Source organism: Hordeum vulgare, chromosome 3H (assembly GCF_904849725.1).
Source record: "Hordeum vulgare subsp. vulgare chromosome 3H, MorexV3_pseudomolecules_assembly, whole genome shotgun sequence".
NCBI classification, from domain to species: domain Eukaryota; kingdom Viridiplantae; phylum Streptophyta; class Magnoliopsida; order Poales; family Poaceae; genus Hordeum; species Hordeum vulgare.
This window is the reverse complement of record NC_058520.1, coordinates 598,747,471-598,769,481: the sequence shown is the minus strand read 5'-3', so window position 1 is coordinate 598,769,481 and position 22,011 is coordinate 598,747,471. Positions and strand designations below refer to the sequence as shown.

The following is a 22,011-nucleotide window of genomic DNA, read 5'->3' as shown; positions in this document are numbered from 1 at the left end:
ATAAAATTATAAAACGAAATGTACAAATCTGCTAATATAATCTCTACGTAAGAGACAGCTTGTTTTGTCTGTTATTTACGTATCCGCTTTATTTTTTGTGAACATTTTAAAGAATTTGATGTACATTTATATTTCACTAACATTTTCTCGAAACACTGCAAAAAATAAAAACGTTAAAAATAAAATAGTTGGGCCAAAGTTTTTAAAATGCCTCATATAAAAAAGGTATTAATTAAGGATGTAAAGACATTTTCAGAAACAATTATCATGAAAGATAATATTATGTTTGAAGTCTACATATTTTTAAGCTATTTCATATACAACTTTTGAAATTTAGAGTTAGAGTTTTAAATATATGAATGTTTCAAAATATATTTGAATCTGTAAAAAATAGAAATATTAAAAAAAATTGAGCCGAAGTTGCAACAATGCAGCTCTAACTTAGAGCCAGCCTGAAATCAAGTAGAGAAAAGAAAAAGAAAAACTCAGTTGTGCTGGGATTCCAACTCGGGTATCCCCGGTGGGAGTTGATGGCTCAAGCCATTCAAGCTACTGTCATCTGCTATATGTTAAGGGCCCCAGAGATAGATGAACCAAATCCACTGGGCCGCAAATTAAAAAAAAAACAAAAAACGAAGCGTTTCCTTATTTATGGATGGCACAGTGGGTAATTTATGTCAACTTTAGGGATAATATTAATGACGAACGATAGAAGCACTAATTGCTTTATTAGTAGGTAAAGATATACCATTGTCAAATCTTACCTAATAATAAAGCAAATAGTGCTTTTGATCGTACTCATTAAAATTGCCCCCAAAGTTATCGTCCAGTTCGATACTTATAAAGTAAGACGCTGAAAATACACAACCATGTGTGCGGTGTAGTGGCGACGCAGGTTCGAGACCTGGAACATACGGTCTTTTTCGTCACACATTCCAGTTTTATTATTTCTTTTTGTTTTTTAACTTCTTTAAATTCATTGGTAGTTTCAAACTTATTTAGATGAATTCTGAGGTGTGGCCATGTGAATGGCCCTGCAATGCATTCACGAACGGGCTTGGTTTTCAATAAGAGTTCGAGCAACTTCTGGAGAATGCGGGATTAATCGCTTCCGTCGCAGATAAGTAAATACAATACACGCTCTTTACTTATACTTGTGTTAAAGATTTTAGATTCACGAATGGACATCAGCTGCCTAGAGTTTCATTTCATTTGTATGTCCAAATCTTTGATATATCTCTAGGTGATTTCTGTAAATTTTGCATGAGTCCAATTGAAGCCAGTTTAGCTGACCCCTTCTTGACATGATGTTCCTTTGCTAGAAGGAAAAGGAAGAGTCCACGCAACAGGTTTCCGATGTGTCTTATGTCATGTGGTTGGAGCTTCGCTCGGCCGTGCTGGAGCGCAAGTATCTCATATATGGTCCTTTCTTTCTTGATGCTTCTGATAGAGAAAACCTGGAAATCTGCCTTTCCACAGGAATTGCTTGACCGTAGTGAGTTGACTACCCATGAGATAGTGCAACTGAGGCTGAATGACAAGTGGAGTACTCATGCTGCTCCTGAGGTTAAGGTTCCTCACGCTAAGGATGAGGATGAAGATGAGGATGATATATTGCCCCACTTATGAGCCATCCAGGGCAGAGCCATTTGGGCTAAAAAGTTGAAGGAGAAGATGAAGAAGCTTTTCTGCATGCAGGCTCATGATCAATAATAGCACACGTGGCAAAAAAGAAGTCCCACACCCGTGACAAGATCTGCTTTCAACGATGAAAGCAGATCTTAATTTCAATGTTTAATTCAAAAGTTATGATTTTCTAAAATTTTAAATTTTAAACTAAATGCATTCACACTTGTTCACACGTGTGCTTTTGCAATTTTATTTAAACACGATGTGTGGTCTTTGTATTTTTGTTACTAGAAGGACAAAATATTTCCTAATATGTTTAATTAGTAAAACACATACTAAAAAGAAAGATTGCCATGGAGAGCCAACGACCGCTTGGTAGACATGTCCAATAAATAAACACCACAATCAGCCACAACCGAAAAAGTCTATTTTAAACCCTGAAGTCATAGAGGTTCGACGAAATAAACAGCAAAGTCGAAATACCTCTTGATTGTACCATGAATTATGCAATCCCGGTCTAAATCGAACCTTGGGATTGTTTGGCAAAGTGAGATTGCAAAGGATGGCCGGGATTGGTTTTTTTTTTTTCAGACAATGGGTCGGGGTTGGTTGCGCTTGCGCTGCGTGCGTGCGGAAAAGTCTAGGCCCACGAGTTCGCTGATTACTTTGAGCCCAGCAACCTAGTTCCCTGGTTCTTTTTTTTCTATATTTATTTTTATACTTTTTATTTTTTCATGTGTATTTGTCCTCATTTTTTAAAAACATTAGTGTTTTCAGAAAATTGTTTGTCTATTTAAAAAATGTTATAGTTTTTCAGCATAATATCACAATTTGAAAAAAAGTTCATCTATCTGAAAATGTTCGCGCTTTCAAAACAACGTTTCCAGTTTTCCAGAACTCCAGAACAATTGGCTCTCTCTGAAAAATATTCACGCTTTTAAACCTACGTGTCCAATTTTTCAACAGTGTTCTCATCTTCCTGTTTCTTTTGTTTGACAAGAACATGTCCAATTTTTCAGAAAAATGTTCATGCTTTCAAAACAACGTGTCCAAATTTTTGATATTTTTTTATTTAAAAAATGTCCATATTTCAAAAAAGTTCAGAAATTGCAAAAATGTTCTTGCGTTCAGAAATGTTCTTCCATTCATAAACAATTGTTCCTGTAATTCAAAACTATTTTAAAATGTTCTGCATATTCAAGAAATTCTTTGTATTTTCAAAAAAATGTTCTTGTTTCATGTTGTTCCTTTTTAAAATGTTTGTTATTACCAAAATAATGATTCGAATTTTAGGAACTTCAGGAATTTGCTGATGGTGACTTGGTGGCACTCGCTGACTTCCGACTGTATGTACTCTACACGGTTTCATACACTGATGGTGAGCTGACAACCGTCTCGCCTACTCATGCATCGTCCTGTCGCGCGCCTGCCGACCATCACATCACTCCGTCCCCAACTGCTCACCGTTGTTGGAGACCTCAAGGTCTTGATGCACATCAGTTTAGCTAGGTACAACGTCGTCTTGGCCATCGGCGAGCGAGCATACCTCTCGGCCGGTGCTTCCGCGCTGCCCTCCACATACTTCCTCTCCTGCATCATGTACGCAACGCACGTCTCCTGCATCAGTGCGTCCACAAAATTCTGTTTCAAGTATGGTCTCAGCGATCAGAGGTGTTGCGTCCATATATCAGATGCAGATGCTACACAATATATTGTGGGCAAAATCTAATTGATAGCGTGCGCAGGGCTGCGTTGCCGTGCGGCGGGAGAACAACGTGCGATTTCTTTTTGTTGTTTGAAATTCAAAAAGTTTTATCTACAAAATCGTTAATTCAATCGATGATCCGTTTTCATAATTGACTTTCTCGCGGTGAGTTTTTTGAAACTAGAATCCATGTCAATATGTTTCGTCAACCTTTTTTTTCGTTTATACTTGTCACATTTTTTGACCCACTTGCCATATTATTAATCATTTACTTACCTAAAAAAAATAACTTGATCGTCACTTTTTACTGGTGTTTCGTACAAAAGCCTTGTAACAGATTTCATTATACATGATATAAAAGCATGTCATTTGAGTATAATTTAACTGACCCACACAACAAAACACTAACACAACTACGTTTCAGAACAATCAAATGTCCTTTTATTACCACACAATATAACAATTGGGGATATAATTTAACAGATAAATACAGCAAACACCGTGACAACTATTTTCTTACAATGACTGACAAGTTGTATGAGACAATATGATAACGAGGTAGGATTAAAATGACAAGCACAAAAAATATATGTGGTAACTGTGATTTTATAAGCATCTACAAGCTTTATGAGACCACATGACAACTTAGTAGAATAAAAATGACAAGCACATCAAAACATTTTGGGGACTGCATTTATAAGCATCGACAATCTTTACACGAAACGACATAAAAAAATATGGCAATTAAGTTATTTTTATTGAGCAAGTAAGTGGTTAATAAATTATTTTTTTTCAAGGAGGAAACGAGCCCCTGCCTCTGCATCAATCGATGCATGCAACCATCTTAGTAATGATAAAATAAAAAATGTGTGATGTCCACGGAGCTCCACGGTCGACAGCTCGAGGTATCAAATAAAACGAAAATGAAATTAAAAAAAACTGCCACATCCGGCGTGCGTAAAAGTAGACTACGATGCCTATACACCTAGCCTATTATTAACACGCCATCCAAATCGGTTGAATATAACCCGTGCGACCATCTCCCATCGGTTGCACCCAATATCCATACGCCCCCTGGAGTCCACATGACTGAGTAACTACCACGTATGGATCCAAGATGTTGCTCTGAAGATAACATGCAAAAAATTATGAAGTTCTTGCCATTAAAGTTATATCATTTCTGGTATTCCATATAGCCCAAAACAAAGCACATATCCCAATCCCAATAAGTTTAGATATTTTAACGTCAACCCCGTTGAGCCACGTTGTAAATATTAAACTAATACATGTATGTGGGGCGATATTGAAAGCTATTTGAATAGTTCTCCGTAATAGTTTTGCAAGCGGGCATTCTAAGAAAAGGTGTCTTATTGTTTCATTTTGCTCATAGTAGCAACAATTGGATCTACCTCTGCATCGACGTTTAATTAAGTTATCTTTGGTTAATATCACACCTTTGTGTATAAACCACATGAAAACTTTAATCTTGAACGGCACTTTGATGTACCAAATTTTTAATGATCTGGATAATGTTCCTGTATTAATCAGATCCAAGTACATGGACTTTACTGAGAATACTCCATTCGTAGCTAAAATCCACCGAACATTATCCATGCGGTTTGATAATTGCACCTACATAAGTCTCCTAACCAGATGCAACCATGCATCCCAACGTGCTCAAGTGGTTTATAATATAGCAAGTGAGTGGAACACTATGGCAATTACGGAAGGAAAAAAAGTTTGTCGAAACATGTCGACATGGGATCAGTTTAGAAGATCTTGTCGCGACAAAGCCAACGATAAAAACGGATCATCGATTGAATTAACGGTTTTAAAAATAAAACTTTTTAAATTTCAAGCATTGAAGAGGATCTTTAAGTGATGGTTGTGCATCCGAGAGCCACAAAAAAAAGATTAGACGTTTTAATATTTTTTTATGAATTAGCTGATCAATCGTGTTGGGTATACCCGCGGACCCCGCATTCCTTGCTCAGTCAGTGCCACCTTCGCCGTTCCCGCTGACGCGACGGCGGCGCCTTCTCCAGCACGCCTCCTGTCCTCAGGTGGAAAAGTCACGCTTTAGTCAACACTACCCACAGTAACAGTAGCACACTGACACCGCACACCGCAGAGCTTCGCCTACTGCTCTGTCTCCTCCCTCCTCCCGCTCCACCACACTCCCTGCCTCGCCGTCGCCGGTCATCGCCATGGACGCGGCCGCCATGGAGTCCCTCATCCTGGAGCTGCACGAGGTGGAGGCGTACAAGTTCGGCGCCTTCGTGCTCAAGTCGGGCATCACCTCCCCGATCTACCTCGACCTGCGGGTGCTCGTCTCCCACCCGCGCCTCCTCTCCCACGTCGCCGCCCTCCTCGGCTCCCTCCCGCCCACGCGCCCCTACGGCCTCCTCTGCGGCGTGCCCTACACGGCCCTCCCCTTCGCCTCCGTGCTCTCCGTCGCCCGCGGCGTCCCCATGATCCTCCGCCGCTACCACGACGCCGGCGCCGGCGCCGCCGCCCCCGTGATGCGCACCCAGGGCTCCTTCCGCGCCGGCGACACCGTGCTCATCGTCGAGGACCTCGTCACCAGCGGCGCCTCCGTGCTCGAGACCGTCGCGCCGCTCCGCGCCGAGGGGCTCCTGGTCGCCGACGCCGTCGTCGTCGTCGACCGCGAGCAGGGCGGGAGGGAGAACCTCGCGGCCAACGGGGTAACGCTGCACTCGCTCATGACGCTCACCGAGGTGCTCGCCGTGCTCGTCAGGCACGGCAAGGTCACCCAGGAGAAGGCCGCCGAGGTGAAGCGCTTCCTCGACGCCAACAGGAAGGTCTTGGTGCCGGGGGCGCCGGCGGAGCCCAAGGTGGTGCCGGCCAGGACGGCGTTCGCCGAGAGGGCGAGGCTGGCCAAGAACCCGATGGGGAGGAAGCTGCTCGAGGTCATGGAGGCCAAGCAGAGCAACCTCTGCGTCGCTGCCGATGTTACAACAGCAGAGGAACTTCTTGAGCTAGCCAAGAAGGTATACAAATCTTAGTAGTTTTTTTTTAATTTATATTGGGTAATGTATTAAGATGAAATTGGCTCCACATTAGCATCACTAGCTGTATGTATCTATGAAGTAAAAAACACAAGTTTGAGGGTTGTCTGAAGTCTGAACTGAATGCATTCAGAATTCCAGATTTCTGCCTAAGCTGGATTAGCACATCACATCTTTGCATGATTGCATCTCATGATTAGCTTTGTCCTCTTTAAATTCCTGTTACTAGGCCCCCGACCTTAACATGTACTACTACTGATTTTGTTCTGCAATTGCAGGTTGGTCCGGAGATTTGCATGCTGAAAACCCATGTGGATATTCTGTCCGATTTTACACCAGATTTTGGTGCCAAGCTCCGTTCGGTATGGCCACCTACGATGCAACCTTTATTTTCCTTCTACCATCCTTATTGTTGATGATTTTTCTCACACTTTTAGAGTTTGTTTGTCAGTAATCAGATGTCACAGAGTATCTTTGTTAATACTGTTCTATCAGGAAGCATGTTTCACTTCTGCACTTGTTAAAATGTTGAAGTGTGCTTTTTCCCCATCAGTTCTGTACAACCACAATAATGCCTTCTTCGCGTTTGGGCACAATGAATCTCCATGCCAAGGCAATGTACTCTGTTTGCGATCTGGTTTCTACCACAGAAATGTGTTCATTTGCTGCTTGGTTTTTACATAGCTTGGTTTTTGCCACATCACCCTGCAAGATTAATTCAGTTTCCGTAAGGCCCATCCGTAGGTGTAGCATTGTTCAGTAGACTAGTACTCCCTCCGTCCGGAAATACTTGTCGGAGGAATGGATGTATCTAGATGTATTTTATTTCTGGATACATCAATTATTATCCACTTTTATGATAAATAATTCCGGACGGAGGGAGTATATAATATGCCATTCTAGTCCTGTACCGAGTTGATGTTAGTTTGTTAGTAACCAGATGTTGGATCACTCTGAAAGAAGAAAAGAAATCATGTGTAGGATCATGCCTATCAGGTGTAGTAAAACAGGTGTTGGTTCAGTAGAGAGCGTCTTTGTTAATACAGTTCTAACAGGGGAGCATATTTCACTTCTTCATTTATTATTCTTAAAGCGTGTTTCTTCCATAAGTTATGTACAACCATAATAATGCCTTCTTCATATTTGGACACTCCAAAATAGACCTTTATACCAAGGCAATGTATGTTCGCCATCGATCTGTTTGTTTTCTATTGTAGAAATGTTGTTTTGGCTGCTTGGTTCTTATATAACTTGTTTTTTGTTTGATGATTCTTAAATTGTTTTCTGAAGATTGCTGAAGAACACAACTTTCTGATCTTTGAAGACCGCAAATTTGCTGACATTGGGAACACGGTAACTATGCAATATGAAGGGTGAGAGCAGAGTATTATAAACCACCTACTGACTTTGTTTATTCTTTATATACCGACATAATATAACTAGTGTTCTTACTTTTGATTCAGAGGAACATTCCGCATAACAGACTGGGCCGATATTGTGACTGCGCATGTAGTTCCTGGACCTGGAATCGTAGATGGCTTGAAGCTGAAGGTATACTATGCTAATTACTTGCCTTATAACTAGTTACTGCTGAGCTGAAAAGTCTAAGCATCAATGTTACAGCTGCTAATGGCTGATATGTTAGTGCTCAACTGCCCATAGACAGTAAAACTAATGCATTATTGTCTTGAAGGGTTTGCCAAAAGGAAAAGGGTTACTCTTGGTTGCTGAGATGAACTCACCTGGTAACCTTGCTCATGGAGCTTACACCGCAGCAGCCGTGAAGTTTGCCGAGCAACATTCTGATTTTGTTATTGGATTCTTGTCGGTAAACCCTGCCTCCTGGCCAGCTCCAGCGCCGAGCCCAGCGTTCGTGCAGGTTGTCGATTCCGGGGTTGATGTTCTTGCCGGAGGAGATTCTCCAGGACAACAGTGTGACACCCCTCATTCGGTGAGTCTGACCTTCGCCATTTCAGTTTTGTGCGACAAGCACTTTTTTTTTTCTTCACACACCTCAGCAGTAATTTCGCAGAGGGAGTTGGCTGTGTTTTCTCACTGCGAAGTGTCTGCTGCTTATGTGCTGACTGACACTGATCTCTCACCTGGACTCACTGCAACCTGCTGCTCATTACCCCTTATTTTCTTTGCAGGTCGGAAACGAGAGAGGCGGCGACGTGATTGTGGTCGGGCGCGGGATCATAGAGGTGAGCGATCCTGCCGGCGCCGCGAGGGAGTGCCGCGCCCGAGGGTGGCAGGTCTACCAGACCAGCTTGTCATGCTAAGTAAGCTCCATTGGGTCCATCTTCTCCCTGCAGTGAAGCATAGCCGTCCGTCCTAAAATAAATGTCTTAACTTTATACTAACTTTAATACAAAATTGTATTTAATTTGAGACACTTATTTTGAACGGAGGAAGTAAAAAGGCAAGGGAGTACGTGCGTACCAATGAACATTGTATGAAAAAAGAATCCAAGCATAATTGGAGGGACTTGAAGTTGCTGATTAGTAGTACGTACATACAGCTTTTGATTGTCAGCTAACAGTTGCAGATGCTGGATGTTTTTCTTCAGTTTCGTCAGACTACCACCAGGTGTTCTCCCTCTCCGTCAGTTTCGTCAGAGAGGAAGGCGCCACCGTATCTTTCTCGTTTGCTTTCAAATAACCTGAGCTGCGACTCGGGCGTAGACTAGGATAGATCTTCCTATAGCTGCGGCCTTGACCTGATCGTGGGATGGCACGAACAAGATGGTCATGGGCGCATCACGGGCGAAGCGCGGGGGGCGTTGGGATGGCAGCGCTCACGACCTGCTCCTTTCCCCGGTTTTTCTTTTTTCAGTTAGCTTTGTATTCGTTGCTTAAGTGGAGGAATAGAAACAGAAAAGCTGCATGTTGCACGCGGCACAAACTCCTTCGTCTACCTCTGATCCATAGCGAGAGAGTGAGAGAGCTAGCTCGAGCGGTTAGGGTCTAACAAGTGGCACCAGAGCCGCGTTGAAAAGATCCGGCGACCTGTGATGGCGGGTGATGATGGCAAGAAGAAGGCGGAGGGCGCCGACGATGACGGAAGCAAGAGCTCGCCACGATACACGGTCGGCCAAGGGCGCGAGCTGGCGGTGGCGAGGCAATTTGCTCCGGTCGTGTCGGGTCACGCCAACGTGCCACCGTTGACACGCACGAACTACGCCGAGTGGAGCCTTCTCATGGAGGTTGGGATGCAGGCGAGAGGTATGTGGCGCGCGATCGAGGGCGCGAGGACCTCGACGAGGAGTACGGGTACCGCAACGACAAGGGGGCGATGGAGTTCATCCTCCGATCAGTCCCTGCTGAGATGCTGCCCATGCTCCGGAAGCACAAAACTTCCCAGGAGTTGTGGGAGGCGATCCGAGCCATGCGCGCAGGATCCGTGCGTGTTCGGGACGCCAAAGCCCAAAACCTCTGGGGGGAGTTCGATCAGCTGCGTCACAAATCCGGTGAGTCCATCGACGAGCTAGCCATGCGCCTCACAGGGCTGTGCGCGCGCCTCGGGGAGCTTGGAGATGCGATCAGCGACAAGCACGTCATCCAGAAGTGGCTGCGGATCGTGCCCAAGCGGTACTCGCAGCTCGTGCTCTCCATCGACAACCTTGTCGACTTGGACACCACGTCAATCGAAGAGGTTATCGGTCGTTTCAAGGCGGCCGAGGAGCGCTACGAACTGGACGCCGAGGAAGAGGGCGGCAGCAAGCTCCTCCTCACCATGGAGGAGTGGAACGCACGTGCCAAGCGAGGAGATCAAGGCGGGTCCCCTAGCGGGGGGCTAGCGGCGGGAAGAAACCTCAAGGGAAGGGGCAAGGTGACCGCGGCAAGAACGCCGCTCATCCTGGCGGCGGAAAGGGCGGGCCCAAGCGCTCCGGCAACTGTCGCTACTGCGGCATTAGCGGCCACTGGGTTCGCGAGTGTTGCAAGAAAATGAAGGACGAGGGCACGGGCGAGGCTCATCTCGCGACTGCAGAAGACGAAGACCCTGCGCTACTAATGGTACAGGTGACGCCTCTCCCCGATGAGCCCAACTGCGACACGTCTGGGGGTCAGCTCGTGCATCTCCACGAGGAGAGCGCTGAGGTGAACCTCGGGGCGGCAGGGGACGCCAAGGAACCTACGTGGCACCTGGACACCGGAGCTTCGAATCACATGACAGGAAACCCTACCGTCTTCTCCGAGCTAGATCACCACGTCGCCGGCACGGTGCGTTTCGGTGACGGGTCGGTGGTCAAGATCGAGGGGCGCGGGACGGTGGTCTTTGTCGCCCACGGAGGGCGTCACCGCGTGCTCTCCAAGGTGTACTATATACCTCAGCTGCGCACCTCGATTATCTTTGTCGGGCAGCTCGACGAGGCGGGATGCACCGCACTGGTCCGGAGCGGCATGATGGTGGTGCGAGACCGCCAGGAGAACGTCATCGTCAAGGTGGCCAGGACAAGGAACCGTCTCTACACCGTCGAGCTGGACATCACACGTCCCGTGTGCCTGTCAGCGTCCACTGGCGAGGATGCGTGGCGGTGGCACGCCCGCTACGGGCATCTGAACTTTGACGCGCTTCGGAAGCTGTCCCAGGACGACCTGGTTCGCGGCATGCCACTGGTCGAGCACGTCGACCAGGTGTGTGACAGCTGCCTGGTCGGCAAGCAGCGGCGCGCCTCCTTCCCACAAGAAGCGGCCTATCGGGCCGGTGATCGCCTGGACCTCGTCCATGGTGATCTCTGCGGACCAATCTCGCCGCCCACACATGGAGGGAAAAGGTATTTCCTGCTGCTTGTAGATGACAAGTCCCGCTACATGTGGATTGTGCTCCTGAGCAGAAAGGACGAAGCATCGGCTGCGATCAAGCGCTGGCAGGCCGGAGTAGAGCTGGAGACCTCCAGCAAGCTGCGCGCACTGCGCACCGACACGGGCGGGGAGTTCACCTCATCCGAGTTTGGAGAGTACTGGGCTGATCGCGGCGTACGCCGGCAGCTCACTGCCCCATACTCGCCGCAGCAGAATGGTGTGGTAGAGCGCCTGAACCAAACTGTGGTCGGAACGGCTCGGTGTCTTCTGAAGGCAAAAGGGATGCCGAACGAGTTCTGGAGCGAGGCGGTGACCACCGCGGTTCATCTACTGAACTGCGGACCAACAAAGGCTGTGCGCGGCATGACTCCCTACGAAGCTTGGCATGGTCAGAAGCCGGCGGTGAGCTACTTCCGCACCTTCGGGTGCATAGCCCACGCCAAGGTCACGCGGCCTGGCCTCAAGAAGCTGGATGACCGCAGCCAGCGCACCGTGTTCATCGGGTATGAGCATGGACAGACCAAGGCGTGGCGCGTCTTCGATCCAGTGAGCAAGCGAGTGCACGTCACCAGGGACGCTGTCTTCGACGAGACGGCGCACTGGGATTGGAAGATAGAGACTGCGGGGGAGGGGACGTTCACGATCGAGTTCACGCCCGCCCCAACCCTTACGAGGCAGCCGGAGCAGCCCAGGACTAGAGGAGAACCGGGACTGTGCCCAGGCACTCCCCTCGCTGACACATCGCTTGCACCTGAAGAGCGTGGAGAGACGTCGGAGCACGCACACACTCCGCAGCCAGGGGTGTACAAAGGAAAAGGGGTGAAGGAGGGGTACGTGTCCCCTCCGTCTGGCACCACGCCGGACACGGCACTGGGCTCCCAGGAGGCCCCACGCCGGTACCGCATGGTCGATGTCGTTCACAACGAATCAGAGCCGGTGACTCTGGATCCAGGGGAGCTGCTGCTGGTGGCCGGGGAGGAGCCCAACTCTTTTGAAGAAGCGGAGCCACACGCTGCCTGGAGGACGGCCATGGTAGATGAACTGCAGTCCATCGACGACAACAACACATGGACGCTCACCACGCTCCCGCCGGGCAAGAAGGCGATCGGGGTGAAATGGGTGTTCAAGCTCAAGAAGAACTCCGCGGGCGAGATCGTGAAACACAAAGCGAGGCTCATCGCAAAGGGATATGCACATCGTGCAGGGGTGGACTATGAGGAAGTGTTCGCTCCGGTGGCACGGCTCGAGTCCGTGCGGCTACTGCTGGCCATAGCCGCGCTGGGTGGGAGGTGCACCACCTCGACGTCAAATCAGCTTTCCTGAACGGAGAGTTGCAGGAGGAGGTGTACGTCACACAGCCACCAGGTTTTGAACGCGCCGGCGAAGAAGGAAAAGTGTTCCGTCTCTCCAAGGCGCTGTATGGGCTCTGTCAGGCGCCGCGGGCCTGGAACATCAAGTTAGACGAGACACTGGTGGCACTCGGCTTCCACAGAAGCCCTTCCGAGCACGCCGTCTACATGCGTTGTGACGACGGGGAGCGACTGCTGCTGGGGGTGTACGTCGACGACCTTATCGTCACTGGATCAAGTCTACAGGCCATCGCTCAGTTCAAACAGCAGATGATGTCCGTGTTCTCCATGAGTGACCTTGGATTGCTGAGCTATTATCTCGGCATCGAGGTGCATCAGGGAACGGACTCGATCACACTCAAGCAAGCGAGCTATGCAGCCAAGATCGTGGAGAAAGCTGGGATGGGAGGATGTCACCCAGTACACATCCCCATGGAGCCTCGCTGAAGCTGAGCAAGGAGAACACGAACCCTCTGGTGGACAAGAAGCTCTACCGCAACATTGTGGGAAGCCTCCGCTATCTGGTACACACACGTCCAGATATCTCCTATGCAGTAGGTTTTATCAGCAGGTTCATGGAGGCTCCCACGACAGAGCACTGGGTGGCGGTGAAGCAGGTGCTGCGATACATATCGGGCACACTGAGCCTTGGGTGCATATACAAGAAAGGTGAAGCGGAGCCGCTGCTGATTGGATACAGTGATGCTGATTTCGCCGGGGATGTCGATGATAGGAAGAGCACATCAGGTATGGTGTTCACTTTCGGGGGGAGCGCGATCAGCTGGCAGTCCCAGAAGCAGAAGGTGGTCGCCCTTTCATCCTGCGAAGCCGAGTACATGGCGACGACTGCAGCAGCGTGCACATGCGTTTGGTTGCGGAGAATGCTTGGAGATCTGCTCGGTGATCCAGGAGGTGCAACCCCACTTCTCATCGACAACAAGTCGGCAATCCAGCTCTGCAAGAACCCTGTCTTCCATGACAGGACGAAGCACATCGAGACGCGTTTCCATTTCATCAGGGAATGCGTGCAGGACGGGAGGATCGCCGTCGATCACATCCACACGAGCGAGCAGCTGGCCGATATCATGACCAAGGCACTGCCTCACATGAAGTTTCAAGAGCTACGGGAGAAACTGGGGATGATCAACATCAGCAACTGATTAGGGGGGAGACTGTCAGCTAACAGTTGCAGATGCTGGATGTTTTTCTTCAGTTTCGTCAGACTACCACCAGGTGTTCTCCCTCTCCGTCAGTTTCGTCAGAGAGGAAGGCGCCACCGTATCTTTCTCGTTTGCTTTCAAATAACCTGAGCTGCGACTCGGGCGTAGACTAGGATAGATCTTCCTATAGCTGCGGCCTTGACCTGATCGTGGGATGGCACGAACAAGATGGTCATGGGCGCATCACGGACGAAGCGTGGGGGGCGTTGGGATGGCAGCGCTCACGACCTGCTCCTTTCCCCGGTTTTTCGTTTTTCAGTTAGCTTTGTATTCGTTGCTTAAGTGGAGGAATAGAAATAGAAAAGCTGCATGTTGCACGCGACACAAACTCCTTCGTCTACCTCTGATTCATAGCGAGAGAGTGAGAGAGCTAGCTCGAGGGGTCTAACATTGATGACAAAATGAATGGTGCCTAGGTGCGTGAATGCTACTGGTTTCGGTTCATATGCTGCGTGGTCAAACTACACGCACATGCGGCTCGAGCGGCCGACCGACACCATCCTTCTTTCTCAACAATTGAACAAACTAGTAGAATGACCGTGCGTTGCTACGGGCCTTATGTTGTACTATAAAACTTGATGAATTTTTGATCTCTTTCAATGACTTCGTCTCTACATCCATGAAGATGAATTTTTGGCCTTCTTTCAACATAATCCATCTTCATCTCTCTCATACACTTATATAATATATGTAAACACACCTTTTGTATTATCATGCACATCAAATATATTAAGAACCATTATTTGTATGCATCTCTTATGATTATTAAAACTCAATGATTTTTTGGTCTGGTCCATCATAAATGTGACTTGTTAGGGTATCTGATATTTTTAACTATATAAAAGTATGTGACATTTCTCTCATAGCAAACAATCGCTTTCCCTATATCACTATATAAAAGTATATGTCATTTCTCTCATAGCAATCAAACACTTTCCCTAAAAAAGTGTCGCTCCTTTTATTTTTATTTAAAAATAGTAATCCATTCTCTCATCGCATGACACAACTCTTACACTCATATCGCATTCCCTAGCAACGCTTACACTCATATCGCATTTCCCAACAACGCTCACACTCATGTCGCATGCCCCCAACTTCTCTCCTCACTGATGTTGTTGGCATCAAAGCACGCCACCACATTCCAACGTCGTCTCCCCTTCCCTTCACGGCGACGCCTTCCCCCTCCTCTCCCCTCTAAGGCATTCCAAGGTGATTCCCAATGCAAGGAATGTACGTCGTCAACCGAGGGCGTCCACCACAATGTGCTTTTGCTGTCTATATATGAAATGGTCTACACTCTCTTCTTTTCTAAAATAGCTATTACCTTGGATGCATCTAAAAATCAGTTCATCTCAATGCACACATGAAGTACGGTCTACTATTTGATTCGTAGTTTTTTTCCTGTTTATAGCTGATCACACTTTCATACACAGATCCGCCATGGGATGTAAGAAGGCAATTAGCAAGTTAGCAAATGTACCAAAAGTAAATTTATTGATAAAATCAGACAAGGAAGTCAACTATAATGCCATCACTTTGTACCAAGAAAAATCAAGATTTCACCTTGTTATGTTAGTGACACATATGTTCACAATTTTAAACTGCTTCTTTAGGTTAACACATGGCAAGCTAATAATAAAAGAGTATGGTGTCAGCTGCTACCTTTTCATGATCATCATGCGGAATTAGATGATCATTACAAATAAGCATTACAATGTTCATATAAATGATGCATTCCAGTAGAGGTTATGTGATTGTCACAAGAACATAAAAGTAATAGAAGTGCATATATTTTCATGTGGTAGAATACTACTAATCTAAACTATAAAAGTAATAGAAGTGCATATATTTTCATGTGGTAGAATACTACTAATCTAAACAGACAAATAAATTAACCAAGGACAAGACAAAGAAATCCATCTAGCCTTGCATATTATAATTAAACATTCATAGATGTATTCAATCAAGCTATACAGAGGAACACGCCATCTAGTCAAGCACTACAAACTGAGAGAAGTAATTACATCTTCCAGTATAGCGTGAGACATTTTCCTTATATTTTGTCCAAACTCTTACCAAACTTGGGAACCATCAGTGCCATAAAGTTCATAACTGAAAGACAATATAACATGTTTGTTGCAGCCTTATTTGGTTTCATCATATCTGAACACACACCTGCACTTGTTCTCCTTTTGCACCATGACAAAAAAGTTGTGATATGAGCAAAAGGAGTTCGCTTCCATGGGTTTTGTTCCGACGCCATTCTCAATGCTCTGTTCATTCACACACAATGGAATTATCTGTACCATTATATATGTACAAGATGCATAATGAAGTATAAGCATAATCTTTCTTTTTATGGAAAACATTGCCTTTGTGTACATGGATTAATATAACATAAATCCTATAAACTCACATGTGCTAGAAAAGGTAATTCTTTCAGATGTACCAAAGTGAAATATATTTAGTATATGCACCTGTTCATGGAGGCATGTATTGGTGATTCCACACATGATGGAGGGGGGTAGAAGATGCATGTTCATATAAAGGTGAATGTGGGCATAGGCTTGTTCATATGAAGGTGAATATGCCTCCCATTTATGGTCTTAAAATTTGCTGGCGAGTAGAGAAACTAACACAGACATGTCTTCTTGTCGACATGTTTATTATTCCGGCAATTTCAGCGGCATATTGACATGCTACGACAGTGGGCTACCATGGGCACAACCCTCCCCATTCTCAAAATAATTATGCAAATCTCAGATGGTAAAGGTGCAATGACACTCAAAAATCTACAATATAAGTGAAATAATGCTATTGTTTTACCTTTGGAAGGGTAGCCACGCAATATGATAATCTAAATTGTAAATTTAGACACTTACACGCACTCTGGGTACTGATCATCAATAATTTTTCTCCGGTCAATAGCAAGTAATTCAACTGTCCAGAAAGCATGATTAGCAGAGGATTAGAGCGAACAAACACAGATTAATTGATGATACTCAATTATTAGAGGTGTTGGGGCAGGAAATCAAGTGACCAAACCTGAACTGCAAGCAAACCCAGAAAGCATGGCGACTGATGATTAATACCATCTGCTAATTGCAAATAGTTTCCACTTCTGTTACAAAAAGAAAGTTGTGAAATAAAAATGACAACCAACTTTAAAGATTCATATTTGTAACTTGTAATGGGGCAAAGAAGCATCTCAGTAAAAGTTTTGACCGTGGAATCAAATGAAATTTTATTTAACGATCATGCAAAATAGTGAACATGACCCACAAAAATATCTCTATTTTTTCTGTCGGCTCCATACAACAGTTTGTTTCAAATAATACTAATTTACATACAGCCTCATGGCAGCATACCAGGAATAGAAATTGTTCGATGGTAGAAATCCATGAGACTAAAGAATCGACGAAGGATATATAAATATCTAGGCTATAGATATATACCAGCCATCGAGCTGCACTTTTGGCTCAACATCGCCCAACTCCACTCCGAGTCGCTCCAAAGTCTTCTCTGACTTGAGCAAACATACCCAGGCAGGTTCAGTCGCTCCTAGCGACAAAAGAGGTGTTAGGCAATAACAGTGAAGAATTTCCTTGTAATGCCATCAATGGAGGTTACGCCTAATGATCCATCTACAAGGGCTGTCACAATAAGCAAAATAATAGGAATTAAATGCTTCCAGTACAAACCTAGATCCTACAACATTGCAGGAAGGTGAAATCAAATTCCATAGTGTAGCACTTGATGGCACACCATCATGCATATTTTCAGTAATCCAGACTGAAGTAGATATGAAGTACTTGAGACATGAAAGAAAAATTCACGAGGCATGAAAAAAATCTAATAAGATCTATGAACAAGTTGTTTTTCCTCTATGTTGAAGAAATGAAATATAAGAGTCATGCACACTCGAACTAATGCAGTCAAAATTCTGAAATTTGGATAGCTAATAAACACATAAAGAATTTGATTCTGGCTCAAATATATGGAACTAATGCTGTCAAAATTTTGAAATTTGGATACCTTTAATTGTTGCCTCAGTTTGACTTAATTCGACGAGCGACATGGCCGCAGTAGCAGGTTTGGTGAGTTCACTCCGTTCAATCATTTACATAAAGTCTTCATCGTTGATGTCCATCTCGATCATCTTGTCTCCTTGTCCTGTTCATCCCGCAACGGCTTTTATTTTTACAGATTCTTATATACTCTAGGGAGAGATTCTATTTTTACACCCAGGGTGTTAGGCTTGGCAGCATCTCGCTATCACTTGAGAGGTCAAAAACTTATCTTAGTAAACCGCCCCTACAAAAATGAGGAGTTCAACACCGACACCAAAAATATTATAGCCATGCAATAGTACACCAATCAGAGTTCCTCATAGCAGCTAGAAATCACTTCATCAATTGGTGGCACATCACACTTTTTTTACATCACTCCACTACGGCACTACTTCAAAGAATTATTATGTCTGGACCACAACGCCAGTGAAACCCATCGTGCCCAGCAACCATGAGATGATGTAAGTAGTTAAAGTAAAGATAAATCATGGAATGAGTGCATATACCGACACCCGTGCTCTGTAGCGAGGCCGTCTGTCCGGCCGTCCTGAGAATGTCAACTCAACGTAGGAAAAAACGGACCATTCAACCCCCGATACACGGACAGCAAACGACACATCAAGATCAAGAAAGCCATCGATCTTAATTTGGTTATTATCATTTTTGGTCTGATCGAAGGGAATAAAATTGACTGGTCAGATGAAGGAAATACCTGCCCACTGGTTTCTCACGACCCGAGTCCTCTCGTCCAAATCAACATCAAACAATGAGTTGTTGATGTCGGCATTGGCATATCCTGATGGAAACTTGCACTGAAAATCTTATAAAACTACAGATAACCGGTACTCAACTATAAGAACTTGAAATTGCAACAAATAAGGAGGAATAGAGCATTATGCTAATTATTTTTAATTACTTAAGTGAAATGAGCCGTTGTGGAGAAAGACGATAATACCTTGAAGGAAAAAAACCCCGCGTCGTCTCGCCCGCTCCCGCGAGCGGGGAGGCGAACCCTAGCGCCGCCGGCTCCAGCCTCCCCCGCCCTCCGCCCCTCCCTCGCCGCCACCGGCTCGCGCCGCCGGGCAAAGCCCGGCCGGCGTCGGTGGCGGCAGGGCCTCTTGCCCTTCCTCGCGGTGGGCCGGCGCGGGACGGCGCCATGGCTCGAATGCGCGCGGTTCTGCAGGACGGCGCGGTGCGGCTGCGACCGGGACGGCACGACGATGGTGTCCTCGGGTGGAGGCGCGGGCGGCTGCTCGTCGGGGGCGAGGTGGGGCGTGCCTGCGCGGTTGGCGGTTTTGGGCGTCCCGACCCAGATCTGGATCGGGCGGATGCTCCGCCAGCAGGCGGCGCGGACTGAGGCGGCATAGGCCGGCCGCCGCTGGTGGCTGTGGCCGCTGGAGGTGTCCGGCGTGGCGGCGTGCTCCTTGCTGGGGTGGTCCGGTGGCTCTAGGGCTGTGGTGACCGCGTCTGGGAGCGGATGGTGTGAATCGATGGGGAGGCGACGCGTCATGCTGGGTGTCGTGTCTCTGCCGGTGGCACTGGGTGGTGGTGCAGCAGGCCTCCTTCCCCTGGTTCTAGGCCGACATGGCTGCGAGCCGGGGCTTGTGCTCGGGCGGATCTGGATGGTGCCCGGGGTGAGTCGGAGATCTTTCTCCGGGTAGGTACATTTGGGCTCGATCCGGGAGGTGCCCGTGGTTGGTGAGGCCCCTCTCCTCGCGGGTACGGTGGACGTTGGTGGTGGTCGGGGCTCTGTCACTTTGTCGGGCAGACCGGCGTCAAGGGCCATGGTCATGGCGTCGTGCGAGCGGGCTCGGCGGCGGCCGTCGGTAGTCACGGGGTAGGGTCTCCCCCATCCACTGGGTACGGCTGGGGATCCAGGCGTGGATGCCTCCTACTGTGGATGCGTCCATCCATACTCTGTGGCTGATGCCGGGCTAGGAGCGAAAGGTGTCACCTTTTGCTCTTCCATCCATGGCAGGTGCACCAAGATGTGGACGGTCGATGGAGTCCTGGACATGGATGCCGGAGTGGCGGCCCTGGATGGCGGTCCGCATGGTTGGCTCTCCGGCGGGTACCATGGCAGCGGGAATGGCACTACCTCTTGGTCGTGTGGGCGGAGAGAGGTGATGCTGCGGGTGGCTCGGACGTGCTCTCTGACTCTGGCAGTAGCCGTGCCCCGATCCGGATCTGGATGTTCTTTGCCTTGCGCGCATGCCCTGGAGACATCGTGGTGACGCGGGGGAGCTGCCAAGCGAAAGCTCCGCGCTTTGTCGCTGACGACGGCGACGCTTGCGGGCACCGTTATCTTCTTGAAGGCTTAGTCATGGTGTTCCTCTCTGTGTCCGAGTTCCGGGTGAAAACCTTTGTCTATTGCAGACTCGACAACGGCGACGCCTAGCGCCGTTATCCCTCCTGGGGGCCTTGCCATGGAGCTTATGTGTTATAGGGCTTAGCGCGGTGTTGCTTTAGTCCATCCTGTACTTTATTTCGATTGCGTAGTCATGTGCGTTCTGCATGATCCGGTTATTTTGGGATCGGCCGCGTATGGGGTCACCTCATCTCCTTCTATCGTTCGGCTGTGTACTCTGTATGGTTGTTGCTTTTTATATAAAACGGGGCGAAAGCCTGTTTCGAGAAATGAGCAAGTTGTGCTGCAGCTAACATCGCAAGCTAGGTCATGCTTAGATCAGATGGTATTTCACAAGAATATCAACGGTTAATACATCTATGAGCCTAGGGTGTTCTATATGAAAATTCCTATTCAAAACATGTAGTTTGCCACATCCATTTACAACCGGTACGACTTCATGCTGCTCTTATTTCGAAGCTGGCTTATCGAGTAGCAAACTCGGGGCACTCGCGTAGTTGACTTTATGTATTTGACCCCCCTCCCTAAAGATATATATCAGTCCATATCTTTTGCAGTTTGTTCATATATGAAATGACTATTAGGACATCCGCCAGAGTGTTTTAAGAAGCCATTGCACTCTTCAATGAAATTACTCGAAATGGTTCTTATATGCACAATCAGTTTAATCAAGCAAGGAAATTACCAAGGAAAATAATATATAAGTTGAATGACAATGTTTTGAAAATTTAGTCAAACACAAAATAGGAGGCCCAGTGTAGAAAACATACTTGTCTGCATATTGTTTGTCTTACCTCCTTGTGTGCAGTCACCAAAAGGAAGATTTGTCCGCCAAACAGATTTCCACCTAAATCGAAAGAAAGCCTTTAAAACCACATTATTTACCACCGGTTGTCCCTGCTAGCCTTTAAAACCAACATCTTCCACCGCTGGCTGTCTCTCTTAGTTTACAAAGCCTTTATATCTACCTCCAACATATTACTAATCTTCTCTTTACGCTTTACCAGGTGAGGCTGACGGCAAATATGAACAACAATTTCATCGTGTGACAGGCCTTCTACTCTAGAATTCATAACATCTACTATAGATTCCCAATCTGAATCATTTTGTCAGCGTATGTCCTTTCATTGGATTTGATTGAACTTCATGTACCTGATTAAGAAAATAACATCAAAATGTAGGTAGCATAAAATATTTTGCATTTTTAAGCTGCCTAACTCTCACTGGAAATATCAGGTATGCCTCCGGTAAAATAGGTGCACCTTTATCTATATGTTTTTCAGAATAAATGAAAATGCGCCCAAGAGTATGCAATGATATCGGAGTTCTTAAAACCTTAAAAATGCAAAAAAGAAAAGATGTTAATGAACCAGCATTTAGACTAAGTTAAAAAGAATAGCACAAAGAAACTACAATACTATCCAGTTTAGGCGCTTAGCTCCCACTTATGAGATCTATATAGGTCTGAAACTGCACATAGAAAATTGATATTGTGTGCAGTGTATCTTAGTACGTGCTCACATCTCATATAAAGCCCGTTGAATGAAACTACTTGTGAATTCACTTATCAAATAAGAAACGTATTTGTTCACATCTCTACTATTAAGGGACAAGGTGCCTCTCACCTTGTGATTCAGGTTCTTTCTTGGCTACAGTTTAGTCGTGATCCAAAGCTGAAATTAAAAAAAAAACAATATCAGGTCAAATACAATGTATAGCAAGTACAGTCTCTTTGCAGTACAATTCAATCTATTTACAACCATCCTCTTCCATCATAGGGTACCCTGCTCCTTGAAACATCCAACTGACACTAGTGGGGACGGGGCCTTTAGCCCC

General features: G+C 46.5%; 1 protein-coding gene across 2 annotated transcripts; it reads left to right on the top strand.

Moving 5' to 3' along the window:
- The first annotated feature begins 5,417 nt into the window (after nucleotides 1–5,417).
- On the top strand, nucleotides 5,418–8,867 carry LOC123445536 (uridine 5'-monophosphate synthase-like). 2 transcript variants are annotated; one of them, XM_045122525.1, is made up of 7 exons: nucleotides 5,418–6,345; nucleotides 6,642–6,725; nucleotides 7,654–7,736; nucleotides 7,827–7,914; nucleotides 8,057–8,108; nucleotides 8,214–8,314; nucleotides 8,514–8,867. In XM_045122525.1, exons 1-7 carry the CDS (start codon nucleotides 5,542–5,544, stop codon nucleotides 8,643–8,645), a joined length of 1,344 nt encoding a protein of 447 aa, XP_044978460.1. In that variant the 5' UTR covers nucleotides 5,418–5,541; the 3' UTR covers nucleotides 8,646–8,867. The 2 variants fall into 2 exon arrangements, with proteins under 2 accessions (XP_044978460.1, XP_044978459.1); XM_045122524.1 differs by having other exon boundaries at nucleotides 5,419–6,345; nucleotides 8,057–8,314.
- The last annotated feature ends 13,144 nt before the right edge of the window (nucleotides 8,868–22,011 follow it).